The sequence below is a fragment of the Rattus norvegicus genome, chromosome 4, assembly GCF_021556685.1.
Source record: "Rattus norvegicus strain SHRSP/BbbUtx chromosome 4, alternate assembly SHRSP_T2T, whole genome shotgun sequence".
NCBI classification, from domain to species: domain Eukaryota; kingdom Metazoa; phylum Chordata; class Mammalia; order Rodentia; family Muridae; genus Rattus; species Rattus norvegicus.
Window position 1 is genome coordinate 130,346,957 of NC_141537.1, and position 12,141 is coordinate 130,359,097.

The following is a 12,141-nucleotide window of genomic DNA, read 5'->3' on the forward strand; positions in this document are numbered from 1 at the left end:
TATTGTAGTCATCTGTCCATACTATTTACCTTTTACCTATTTACCCTCAAAGCACCTTCATAAAGCAGATGCAGTCACCCACTTCTTAGTTGAGAAACTAGAAGTGTGGGGTGAAAACTAAGAAGCAGTAGCAGGATCTCAGTTCCTGAACCTTAGCAACTAGCTTCTAGAAGGTGTGGTCTCCCCATTGTAATATGGTACATCATATATGGCGGTCCTGTCCAGATTCCTTCTTCTGTCTTGTACATGCCCAGAGCCCTGGGCCAGAGGAGATGGTAATTTATTTAACCTTAAGCTTAAATGCATCATGCAGCCATTTTACCCTGCCAGACAAGACTGTGCCTGAAGATCCATTAGTGTCTTTGCTGTCAATGCTTCATAGACAGAGACACTTGGAGCTTCCTTCCAGCCCACTGGGTCAATACAACATTTTTAACAGAGTCTTAAATATGTATTTCTGACATCCGCTACAATGGGTTCCTAAAGAGCTATTTTTAAGGCCTGATCAGGAAGTCCTATAAAAGTGAATCTCAAAGACTCTGCTTTATTTTACATATTACAGCTTTTCAAGAAAGGAGCTACTTGAAATAAAGTGGAAATGTGAGTGTCCAATTAATCTTGTCAATCTTAGCATACTTCAGCCTAGGCTTTATTAATTTCCTTCAAATATTGCCTTTGATTGTATCCTAGTTTGCTTTCTATTGCAGTGATAAATATTGTGATCAAAGCAACTTGTAGAGGAAAGGGTTCGATTCATCTTACAGGTTCCAGTCCACCATCAAGGAAAGCTAAGGCAGGAACTTACAAACACAACTGAAAGCAGAAATCGAGGCACAGACTAGGGAGGAAAGCTATTTACTGACTTGTTCTCTGGTTCACTGTCAGCTACCTTTCCTTTACAGCCTAGGCCCACCTGCCTAGGAATGGACCACCACTCACAGTGGGCTAGGTCCTTCGACACTACCAATTAAGAAAATGCCTCACAGATATACCCATGGGCCTGTCACATAGAGGGAATGCCTCACTAGGGGTTTCTTCTCATGTGTCAAGTTGCAAACCAAGATAAGTTATTACAGACCTTAAAACACATATCCTTGCTTGAACATTGGTAAAGACACATGTTTCAAAAGATACATGTTTCAAAGGTGTGTGTGTGTGTGTGTGTGTGTGTGTGTGTGTGCGCGCGCGCGTGCGAGCATGTGTGTGTGTGTATGTGTGTGCTTGTATTTCTACATCATTTCTAAGTTATTCTACTTAGACTAAAATGGGTTTATTAATGAAAGCATAATATTTGATAATAAAAACAAACATTCTGTCTTCCTTCATATGTATCAATTCTTTTCTTTCTGTACTCCCCTCCATCCTTTCTTCCCTTCTCTGTTTATTTCCATCCCCGTTTCCATCTCTTATAGACATTTAATCAATTACATCAACTTAGAATATGTGCCATGCCAACCCTTTATAACAAAAGTGGGCATTAGTTTAAAATTAAAAATTATGCATCCGGAATGCTATTATGGGAGAATTGTGTGAAATATTGAATCATATATCAGGAAAATATTTGCATATTGGTTCAGGAAGAACACTCAAGGGAGACCTTGAATGATGAAGGTGTAGACACACACACACACACATACACACATGCACGCACGCACACATCATAGACACACACATACAACATACAACACATATCATATATACACACACATATTATACACACCACACATGCACACATACCACACACACACACCATAGTCACACACATAACACCACATACACACCATATAAGCATACATACTGTACACATACCACACACACACACACACACACACACACACACACACACACATGTTCATTTTTGTTCTGTTTTTGAGGCAATTATTACACAAAAGCAGGCCCTCTCTCTCTGAGAGAACTTCCTCTTGTAGTAATTTGAGTTCTCCCACCATGCTTCTTCATCTTGGTTGTAAGCCATCGCTGCACAAATAAACACTAAATTTCTGATTTCTTCACTTAGAAGAGGAAACCAACTCAAGAAACTTCTCACAGGATCATTTTTAAACTGGGTTTTCTCAGTTTATGGCCCAGAATGAATCAGTTGCATAGTATCTAAGCTACTTTCAGTAGATTTCCAATCTGGGGGCAAGTTCTGGATGTGATGACAAGTTTCAGCTCAGCTTTTAATCATCCAGCTGCCAGTCACTCCTAGACTTTTCCTTCCCTTTCCATCATGATACATAATTGTCATCAGTGGGGAGTCCTTTTAAGAGAAACATTCTCCTTAGCAATCCATCTCCCTTGGGTTTCTTACATTGTATAGAGTAAGACAGTGATGCATGGAGCTGGGAAAGAGAGATTGTAGCTTGGAGCATTTGGGCTTGGCAGAAAGCTGAAGTTGCCAAATATAATCTTAAAACAGTATCTTCTTCTCACCTTTGGGGGCATTAGAAAATTTCTTTTCCTGTTAAGAATAAAGTTGATAATGCTCTCAGAGCTCTGACAAACCCAAGAGATTGAGAGGAATGGTTAACAGAGAGACATCCCATGGGGGTTCCTTGCAAGGAATTTACCCATCCTCCTGAGTTGAATGTGGATGAGGAGGGTGAGAGGCAAGAGATGCTACTGAAGGTCTGCAATGGAGGGAGGACCAGGAAGTTGCTGTGAGCTGAAATACTTGGTTATTTCAGACTGACCTACATTGACCGGGTACTTCCTGTGCTAGGTCCTAACTTGAAAACAACAGGACCCTTTATGAAAGTAAATTCTGGGTATGAAGCTGCAATTTTATAGATACTTTATCTTAGAATTGTTTTTATAGTCAAAATGAGGATATGTACAGTAACTTGAAAATCTGAATTGCACAGACAACATCCAAACTGTTATGCACACAGTGTCTTCTGCTGTGAGTTAAGATGGTGGCGTACCTGTGTGACTGGCTGGGTGTACGGATGCGGGGCACAAACCAGAAGAATCCATTTTCCAAACGATCCATATGCAAAAAGAGAGAGTCCGATTTTCTGAGCTCTTAAATGACAGTGCTTTGACAAGCCATAGATCATCTTGAAGTCATTTAGACTCGGACGGAGATAAAATTTGGGAATGGATTGGCTATGGCGCCACCGAAAAGGCTGAGAAGCACTTAGATGACAAATATTATTGTGATTTGAAATAACATTGACATTTAGATTTAAAGGGACAGTTCACTGGGTATTTCTTAAAACACAAGTAATATTGAATAAAAGGGGTATATTTCTAGCTTTTAGGAAAGGCTATGACAAAACTGACTCTTCCCTTTTATTGTGTCCATTGTGTGTGTGTGTGTGTGTGTGTGTGTCTGTGTGTGTGTGTGTGTGTGTGTGTGTGTGTGTGTGTGTTCTCCTTTTCATGAGAAGCCAGCTCGTATGAACAATACACTTCATAATCTCTGTGGTTGTGATACAAACCCCGGGTTTTACTTTGCTAAAATTTTCTCGGTTTCTCATTAAATTTTACATGAGCCAAATTAAACAGAAGATGTTGTTTTCACTAAGAAATATTAAATATAGGTGTGGATGGGGAACCACATTTGCATGTTTACCTATTTACTATGCCAAAGGTGTCCCCCTATCTTAATTATACTCTATAACCATGTGCCTGTTAACCCACCCATCAAGTACTTGCTACTTAGTACTGGGTGATAACTGAGCAAGAGTAATTGCTTTCACTCATCCTTCTAGCATTTAAGAATAGTTTGCTGTGATACATTTTCAGGAACTGCTGTAGCAGAATCCTTTCGCGTAGCGAAGGCAGCTGGACCCCTTTATAGAACTTATAAAACCAACAAATCATAACATGAGGGAAAGTTTTCCTAACAAAGGTTTAATATTTTCATTTTGTCAGCATGAGAAAATGGTCCTGGGTTATACAATCAGGTTGATTTGACTGCTGGATTACTTTGGGACTCATGGGCTTGACTAGACAATCTGTCCTGCAAGCTCCAAGTATCTGTCTTTGCTCTGCCAGTGCTGGGTTACTGCTGCCTACCAGCCTCCCCTCTCACATTGGTGCTGGTGATCTGACTAGTTCCCATGGCTCCTGTAACAAGTACTTTACCTTCTGAGCCAGCTGTTCAACCTCAGTTAACTATTTCAATGTTGTTGCCATCCTCACTAGATGCAGAATTGTTTGGTTCTCCAGGTGTCCATCTTCCTAGCTCTGTCTTCAAGCAATTCTGAAAACACAAGTAAATGTGTCTTCAAAGCACTTTTGAACCCTGATAATACACTAGAAATGATTTAATATACAAAATGATAGGGACTCCTCAGCATAAGAAGTCTACATAGCAGTGAGGGACTCACGGGCAGTAAGGACAAGAAATAAATAGCGCACAGCATTTAAAGGTAACAGGTTCTCTAGGAGGGGGTGAGGATCAGACCAGGATCAAAGGAAGGATTCTCACATGTGCCTGCTAAGGAAATTAGGATTTATTTCAATAGAGTAATCAATTGGACATCTTATGGAGTGGCATTTGAGCAAAGATGAAGAGGATTAAGAGTGAGCCAGAGCTCTGCAGGAAGAGTGTCCCAGGCAATGTGAGAATACCTGGGAAGGACGGAGCCCAGCATGTTAGCTTGATTGCCCCAGGCAATATGAGCAGTGTTCATGGAGGAAGCAGACGAGGGAAGAAGAGCAGTGGCAAGTGAGGGCATACACGGGGGCGGGCATTCTAGACACTTATCTATGATCACCCCAAGAGAGACATGACAAACTTCTTCTACAGATGCTTTCTGTCAGTGAAGAATCACCATTTTTGTACACGATGCAAACCCCATGAACTTTGGAATCTGATAAACTGGAATCATTCTTCTGTGCATCTAAGCAAGTTATTAGCTGTATGCAGGACTTGGTTATTTTATCTATATTCTGGGGGGGGGGGTGATACGCTGTAAGGTCACTGGCTTCCAGCATGCTAGACTCATGATCTTGTATATCTATCACAGCCTCTGACCCGACTGCAAATCAAGTAAGATTCACAGTGCCTCCGGGGACCATCCTCATACCTTGTGCTATCTTCCATCACAAGTGCCGCTCCCATCTGGTATTGAAGCCAAGTGGTCACTTAAATTTGTGATACTTTCACAAAGTGTAAATCTAGCTAGTACTGACTTGATAGAACATAGTTATAGTCGGCAACTGTTAGCTAAAGCAACCTGAGCATGAGTGTCGGGGTGAGGGTGTAATGTACCATTGGCCTTGTCCCATAAACTCTAACCCCAGATCTGTGGAGATAGGGAGATAAGTTCCCTTCACCCAAGTTCAACCTTTCCTGTTTTCTGTTCAGTATTGTGCTATGATGTTTGTCCCTCCTTCCTGGCCACCATTTTCTTCTCCAATTCCTCCTGTATATGGTTGCCAAAGAGATGGCACTGAAGCAACGTCCCCATGGGAACTGGCCATTGTCTTTCCAAATTACTTTTAAAGGTACACTGTACAGGACGACTCTCCTGAGAAAATGATGAGGAGCACCCTTCACTTTAATCCTGTCTTTCCCAGCCTGAACGCTGTAGTTCATTGTTTATGGTACATTTCTGAAATGCCCCAATCATTGCTTTGGAGAAAAGGCCAATTATAACCTGAAACAATGACTTGTATAAGATCATTCTACAGTATCTTAAAGGACCAGGATGTAAGGAAGTGTTCAAAAAGACCAAAACAAATCAAGCTTACAATAGTCGCTGTGGCAAAGGCACATACAAGCCAAAAGAAACCTTGCCACAGTGAAAGCTAGGATGTTCGATGCAATTAAATGACCTCATATTACATTATGAGACCATGCATAATTAAAATACAAGAGTATACATAGATATAGATAAGTACATGAAAATGGAGACCAAGCTCCTGCAGAAGAATTCTGAATATTTTATTCATTATCATAATTTCAAGACCCAGACTGTAACTCCACAGCTTCTAAGGGTAGAAAGGGCAGACTGCTCATAGCAACTTCCTTTCAAGGAGTACACTACAATGGGGAAAGTAAGGAAAAATATTATAACAATGGAGAAACCTGATAACTGTTGCATCAGCCGGCTGACCAGGTTCAGCATCAACAAGGCAAAGCCAGATTGTTAGTGTGTACCTATGATAGGCCCAGAGTGGATTTACCTCTTCAGCCTTCCTCCCCAAACACATAACCTTACTCTAATCATAAGAAACACAGACAAATCCCAATTGGAAGACACTCTGCAAAATGCCTCACCAGTCTACCCCCAAAGGTTATCAAAAAGCAATTGAATGTTTGAGAAAATGTCACAAGCCACAAGACACCCAGGGAGACAAGGGAAATGAACACAATGTAGTCTGTCTGATTGGACCCTCGAGTAGAAAAGGTTAAAACTAAGGAAGTCTAACAGAGCTTAGAATTTGGTTAATGCAAATATTAGAGAGTGTGAATCTGGAGTAGCCAGAAGAGTCAGAAAGGGAGGGAGTGCCCAAAATGAAAGCCAAGCAAACATACAGTGTTTACTCCATGTCAAGGCGATGCACAGGCCAATGAAAGGGCTCCCAGCCATCGAAGCCAGAACATGTTAAGCAGGCAGGTACTGTAGCACTGGCTCATAATGCCGAGGAAAAATAAACATAAAATGCATTATACAGAAGATGTCAATAATTAGGTAACACAAGCAGGAAAGATGGGGCCTCTTGATACCATCTTCATAAATTTTCTGAAAATCTTAAGTTACTTTGTACTAATAAAATGAGTTTTTAAAAAAGATTTATTATTTATTTTATGTGTGTGAGTACACTGTTGCTGTCTTCAGACACTCCAGAATACGGCATCTGATCTCATTAGAGATGGCTAAGACACCATGAGGTTGCTGAGACTTGAACTCAGGACCTCTGGAATGGCGGTTAGTGCTCTTAACTGCTGAGCCATCTCCCCAGATTGTCACGTTATCATGAGGCCTGCTCTTCATAACTGCCACTGCAGCCTCATCTTTCAACTCGGATTCTTAGAAATCTTCTATGGAGTCTCCATACACAAACACATCTCCCATTGTACCTGTTTACAGAACACGGGACTTACACTATTACTATTAATGTTAGTTAATTCATATATTTTACTCAGTCATTAAGGAAAAACTTCTATACATCCTCAATATGGCTAAGAAGAAATAAAATGTAACCTTGACTCTGTCCTAGTTTACAGCTTGGCTGGAAATAGCCAAAATCACCGACTACCAAGTACTTGGAAATTCATGGAATACTAAGAGAATAAATAGTTGTGGAGGTGACGAGGCATTCTCTAAGGAATTGATCTTGATATTGAGCTCTAAAGAAAGCTCATGGGGATTCTGTCTCATACACACATGTGTATGTATGTATTTATGTATGCACGCATGCATGTATTTCCTATATAATACATGTGTCCCCTTCTTTTTCTCCCCCTCTTTCTTTCTCTCCATGTTTATGTGTGCATGAATCTTGAAGGGAGGTGGAATTGGAAGGGTTGTCATTAAGAGACAGGACTTCAGGACTTTTCCTATGTGCTGGAGTGACAGAGGTACATAGGAGCTAAGATATGCTATTTCAGGAGAGATCATATATGCTGAGACAGGAAAGAGAGTAGTTGGACTGGAGATGTACAAGGCCCTGGTTTAGTCATCTTCATACCCACAACCAAACAAGAAACAAAAAGAGAGGAATGTCCATGCAGAAATCCCCTTTACCCCTCGGTGGTATTGTTGTAGGACTCTTGATCATCCATCAGACTCACGGTAACCCCTGTAGGTTAGGGTATGCTCTCTTATTTCTATCCACACAGCTTCTGCTGCAGGTGTGGTGGTTATTATTCCCACTTTAGAGCTGAGGAAACTAAGACCTTCAAATACTAAGTAGACAGAATAAAATTCAAATGAAAATTAAATGAGCTAAGCTTTGGACTCTTCCCTTCTCTTGCGGGAGACAGAACTAACTACCTTGTGTTTGCTCACTTGAGTAGATTTCTTCAAAGGCAAAGGTTTCTCAGCACTGTTGATGTTTTGTACCAGACTCTCCCTTGCTGCAGCAGACCCCCCATGGAGCATTGTAGGATGTTCAGTGACATCCCCACTCTCTACCCATAGGATGCAAGTAGCATCTTGCTCCCCCTAGTGACCTCAGGCAACAAACTGTCTCTAAACTTTGCAATTATTGGTGAGAGAGAAACCTATCACGCCCTGGTCCCACTGTACCTAAAACACGGTGTTGCTACTAAATTCCCAAAGAGAAAATTGCCTCAAGAATCCCCTTTCCCCTGTCATCTTTCTATTTTGCACTCCCCTATTTGACCCTACATGTCTTCTACGTATCTAGATAGTATACACTCCCCTGAGGGTTTATAACACAGCAATGAACGCCAAAAGTCAAGAACTCTAAAGTTGGGAGCCCATTTTGGTAAAATGAAAACCCATTGTCTCTGACTTAAAAAGCTGAAGGTGGGAAAGTTAATTCCTGATATATTCATAACGTGGAAAATCTCATTGCTTCCAGGGTAAGCCCAAGCTAGCGATGGCAATGATAGCTATAATTTGGGAATCTGATGGAAAAAGATGACTAGTTTATAAGCAGCTTAACAACAACAAAATCCAAAGCAAAAGGAGTAACTTGGTATTCACCAACCTTTACTGATCTGGCCGCTCACCTATGCTGGAGCTGTACAGGGTGGACTACATTAGGATGCCCATATACATTGAGACAGGCCTAGCTGAGCCCTAACAATGTAAATGTAGTCCTGTGTCTAGCCATGCCATGGAAAGCACATTACCATTTCCTCCAGAAAATCTCCCTTTCCTTTGTGCATGCAACCCAGGTTTGGCATTGATTCCAGCCTAGATTTTCATTCAGCTCAGCCCCCTTGACATGGGCAGGAAATGGGAAGGAGAATGGTACCCTGGCCGCTTTCCTAGCATTGTGGGTTCTGCATCCCTGGCGCTCCTCTGCTCATCAGTACTGGCTGCTCAGAGAATCTTCAATGCACATAGGACAGGCAAGAGTGCTCAGCACAGTGCATTTAAATCAGGTGGTCTCTTTACTTGGCATTTTAGCTGCAGACATTTGCTGCTCCACTGATTTCTATTACATCTAGCCCAAAATAGTCACATCCTGAGATTCCCATTAATTCGAGGGTGTTCTTCACTGTTTTCAGTACAGCAGTGAGATGCCTGGGTTCTGTGAGGCTGTGTGGATCATGAAAGAACTCTTTAGCAATTGTGTTCTACAGAATCCCTCTATAATCCCATCCTTTTCTCCAAAGTCGTCTGTGTATTTTCTATGTCTAAGTAATCCTTCGGTTAGGTCTAATAGACGGCCCTCTCTTTTATTGTCTTGCCAGAAGGAGGGACCTGTGAAGTGATAGCGGCCCACAGGTGTTGCAACAAGAACCGCATTGAGGAGCGGTCACAAACAGTGAAGTGTTCCTGTCTACCTGGGAAAGTGGCTGGGACAACAAGAAACCGACCTTCCTGTGTTGATGGTGAGCAATGGAGTTTTAGCACTCTCAAATGGATGTTCATTCAGGAGGTCACTGTGTACAATGTGTTTTCTGTGGAAACTACCTGTGCTTCTGGATCATGCCTGAGGCATATCTTAAGTGCTGTGCAGTCAAATGTCATAACTCAGCATAGGCATGAACTTTGGTTCCTCTGGTAAAAGGTTTGAGTGTCTACTCCAAAAGCTATGTTGACAGCAGACTGCCATTGTTGCTGGTGCAGAAGCATCTGGGAGGTGCCTGAACCATGAGGAACAAGAAATGTATGCTTTTAGCTGATTTAGAAAGTGATTTTGCTTGAGCCTATATAGGATCGTGATGGTGTTAGTGATACAGAAGTTGACAATACCTAATATTTATTTAGAAAGATATTTAGTGAGCACTGCCAGGTATTGCTCTAGTGGCTATGGATATGTGTGTGAATGATCACCATTGCTTTGAGTTCTCCTATATGCCAAAATCTGATATATATTATTTATATGATTTTATCTAATGCTACCAAAAATTCTACTAGTGTTATATGAGTTGTCTATTTCTATTATAAGTAACACCCAAATTTAGCAGCTGAAAATACCAAACATTAGTTGAAAATTGTACTTCATTTAGTAGAATGCTTGCCTACCATGTGCAAAGCCTTGGGTTCAGTCTCCAGCATGGCATAAACCTGGCACGGTTGTGAATGTTTGTAATCCCAATGCTTAAGATGTAGAGACAAGAGATCAAAGCTATCCTTGGCTACGTAGGAAGTTCAAGACCAGCATGGGCTAAACAAAACCTTGTCTCAAATAAATAGATTGAATTAAAGTTTAAATATGCTGGCAGATCAAAAATTAAACTTAGCTGGGAGATTCTGTCTCCAAAGCCCATGTAGCTGCAATTGAGATCTAAAATGTTGACTGGGGCTGGGGAACAGCTTTACAATGGCTTGCTTGCACTGCTGTTGGCAAATGCTTTTGTTTTTTTACCATGTGGACCTCTCCATTGTAAGCTTGGTATCTTTACAACGTGATATTAGGTTTTCCCAGACTATCTTTAAGAAAAGCACACACAAGCTCCAATGTCCTTTATTTTAAAACTCAGAACTTACCCTTCACCATTTTGTTGCTGTCCTATTGTTTACACCAGTCTACCCTCTTCAGTGTAAAGGTAAGTTGCCAGAACATGAAGACAAACAGGCATGAGTCATCAGAGGCCACATCGGAGGCTGCACAACAAAGGAGACTCCATTTTCTTCCCACTGCAAAAATAAAGAAACAGAGTAAGAACAGTAGGATAATCCCCTGATACATGCTTTGAAAATCACTTCTTGTCTGACTTTTAAGGCCAGTATAACAGACTTTAAGACTAAATCATGCTGCTAACTTTAAGATAATCTTATATACTGTGGCCCTGCAGTGAACCTGTGGTTCTCTGCCTTTACCATAATTTAAAGGTTTAGGTGTGATTTAATCTAATTTTTCACCAAAAGATTTAGGACTCAAGGAACTGACCCATTTGTACAGGGTCATAGAGCAGGGCGGGGAACATCTCTCTCTTGGCCTTAGGTCCACTCTTCTCCAGATATGCAGAGCGAGGACCCTCTCTGCTTTGCGTTTTCCTTTATGGATTAGGTGGTTAAAGAGAGAAGGTATGGTAAAGAAAACATAAGATATTTTAGGAAGTGGCAGAATTCTCCATTAACCAACCACAGGGAATTTTTTAGGCAGCTGCTGACCATCATCTTTCTGTGACTTCTCATCTTTGCCTATTTCATCTGTTTTGTAGAGCCTGATGACCTCTTTAAGTGTTCACATGCACACTCTCATAGGAATTAAAAATGGGGACAAGACACCATTCCGATCTCACTAGCATGAGAATAAAGGCTCAATAGAGAATACTCAATGAATATTCTGTAAATAGGATTTCTGAGACAACAGAATATATTGGTCCAGCTTGAGACAAGAGGTCAACTTTTGCCTGGTCAACTACAGCCACAGGGATAAGTTTACATGACCAGCACAGCTGTCCTTCCAATCCCAAGAAAGTCAAGTTTGTCTCAAATTATGTGATTAAGCCAAGTTGGAGAAAGAAGTGCGATCAGTTTTGCACTGGAACAGTTTCTTCCAGGAGTCATCTGGGAATATCTGTAGAAACTTATATACCAGTTACTTATCAAAGTTGGAGGAGCATTACTGCTGTTTGTTTCTAGTGGATAGAGACCAAGGAATACTACTAAACACCTATAGTACACTGGACGCCCCCATCCCCTGCAAATACGTAAGAACAGCAATATCAGTGATATTGAGGTCGACTCAATAGGATTGTGACTCACAGTGAATACCATGAAGCACAGCTAATGAGGGAAAGGCAGGAAGCTATCCCACTGAAGCCATGTTGGCCTGTTTTAGGAGGAAGCTCTTGATCCAAGAAAGTAGGAGGCATTCTACAACATAAAGCTATCACAGTCTCTTAAGTTCTTGGCCAAAGAAAGCATGGAGGTTGTTTAGTATAAATCTCCATCCCAACTCTAGCTAATTTTTGTCACTTATGACCTAGGATGAAATTACTATCAGATTTTGGATGAAAAACATGACATACAGTGTATTGGCTGAGCTGACAGAAGCAGAAATGGCATTTGGCTCTGCCTTTGTGTTAAA

The 12,141-nt window shown here is 41.1% G+C and overlaps 1 protein-coding gene across 4 annotated transcripts in view; it reads left to right on the top strand.

Annotated features, from left to right (window-relative positions):
• The window catches only part of Tafa1 (TAFA chemokine like family member 1), a 507,607-nt gene that overhangs the window by 380,163 nt on the left and 115,303 nt on the right, over nt 1-12,141 (top strand). For 3 of the 4 annotated variants that reach the window (XM_087658865.1, NM_001431830.1, NM_001431831.1), the window contains 1 exon segment: nt 9,350-9,490. In XM_087658865.1, coding sequence (XP_087514991.1) covers nt 9,350-9,490 — 141 coding nt within the window. 4 annotated transcript variants of the gene reach the window in all.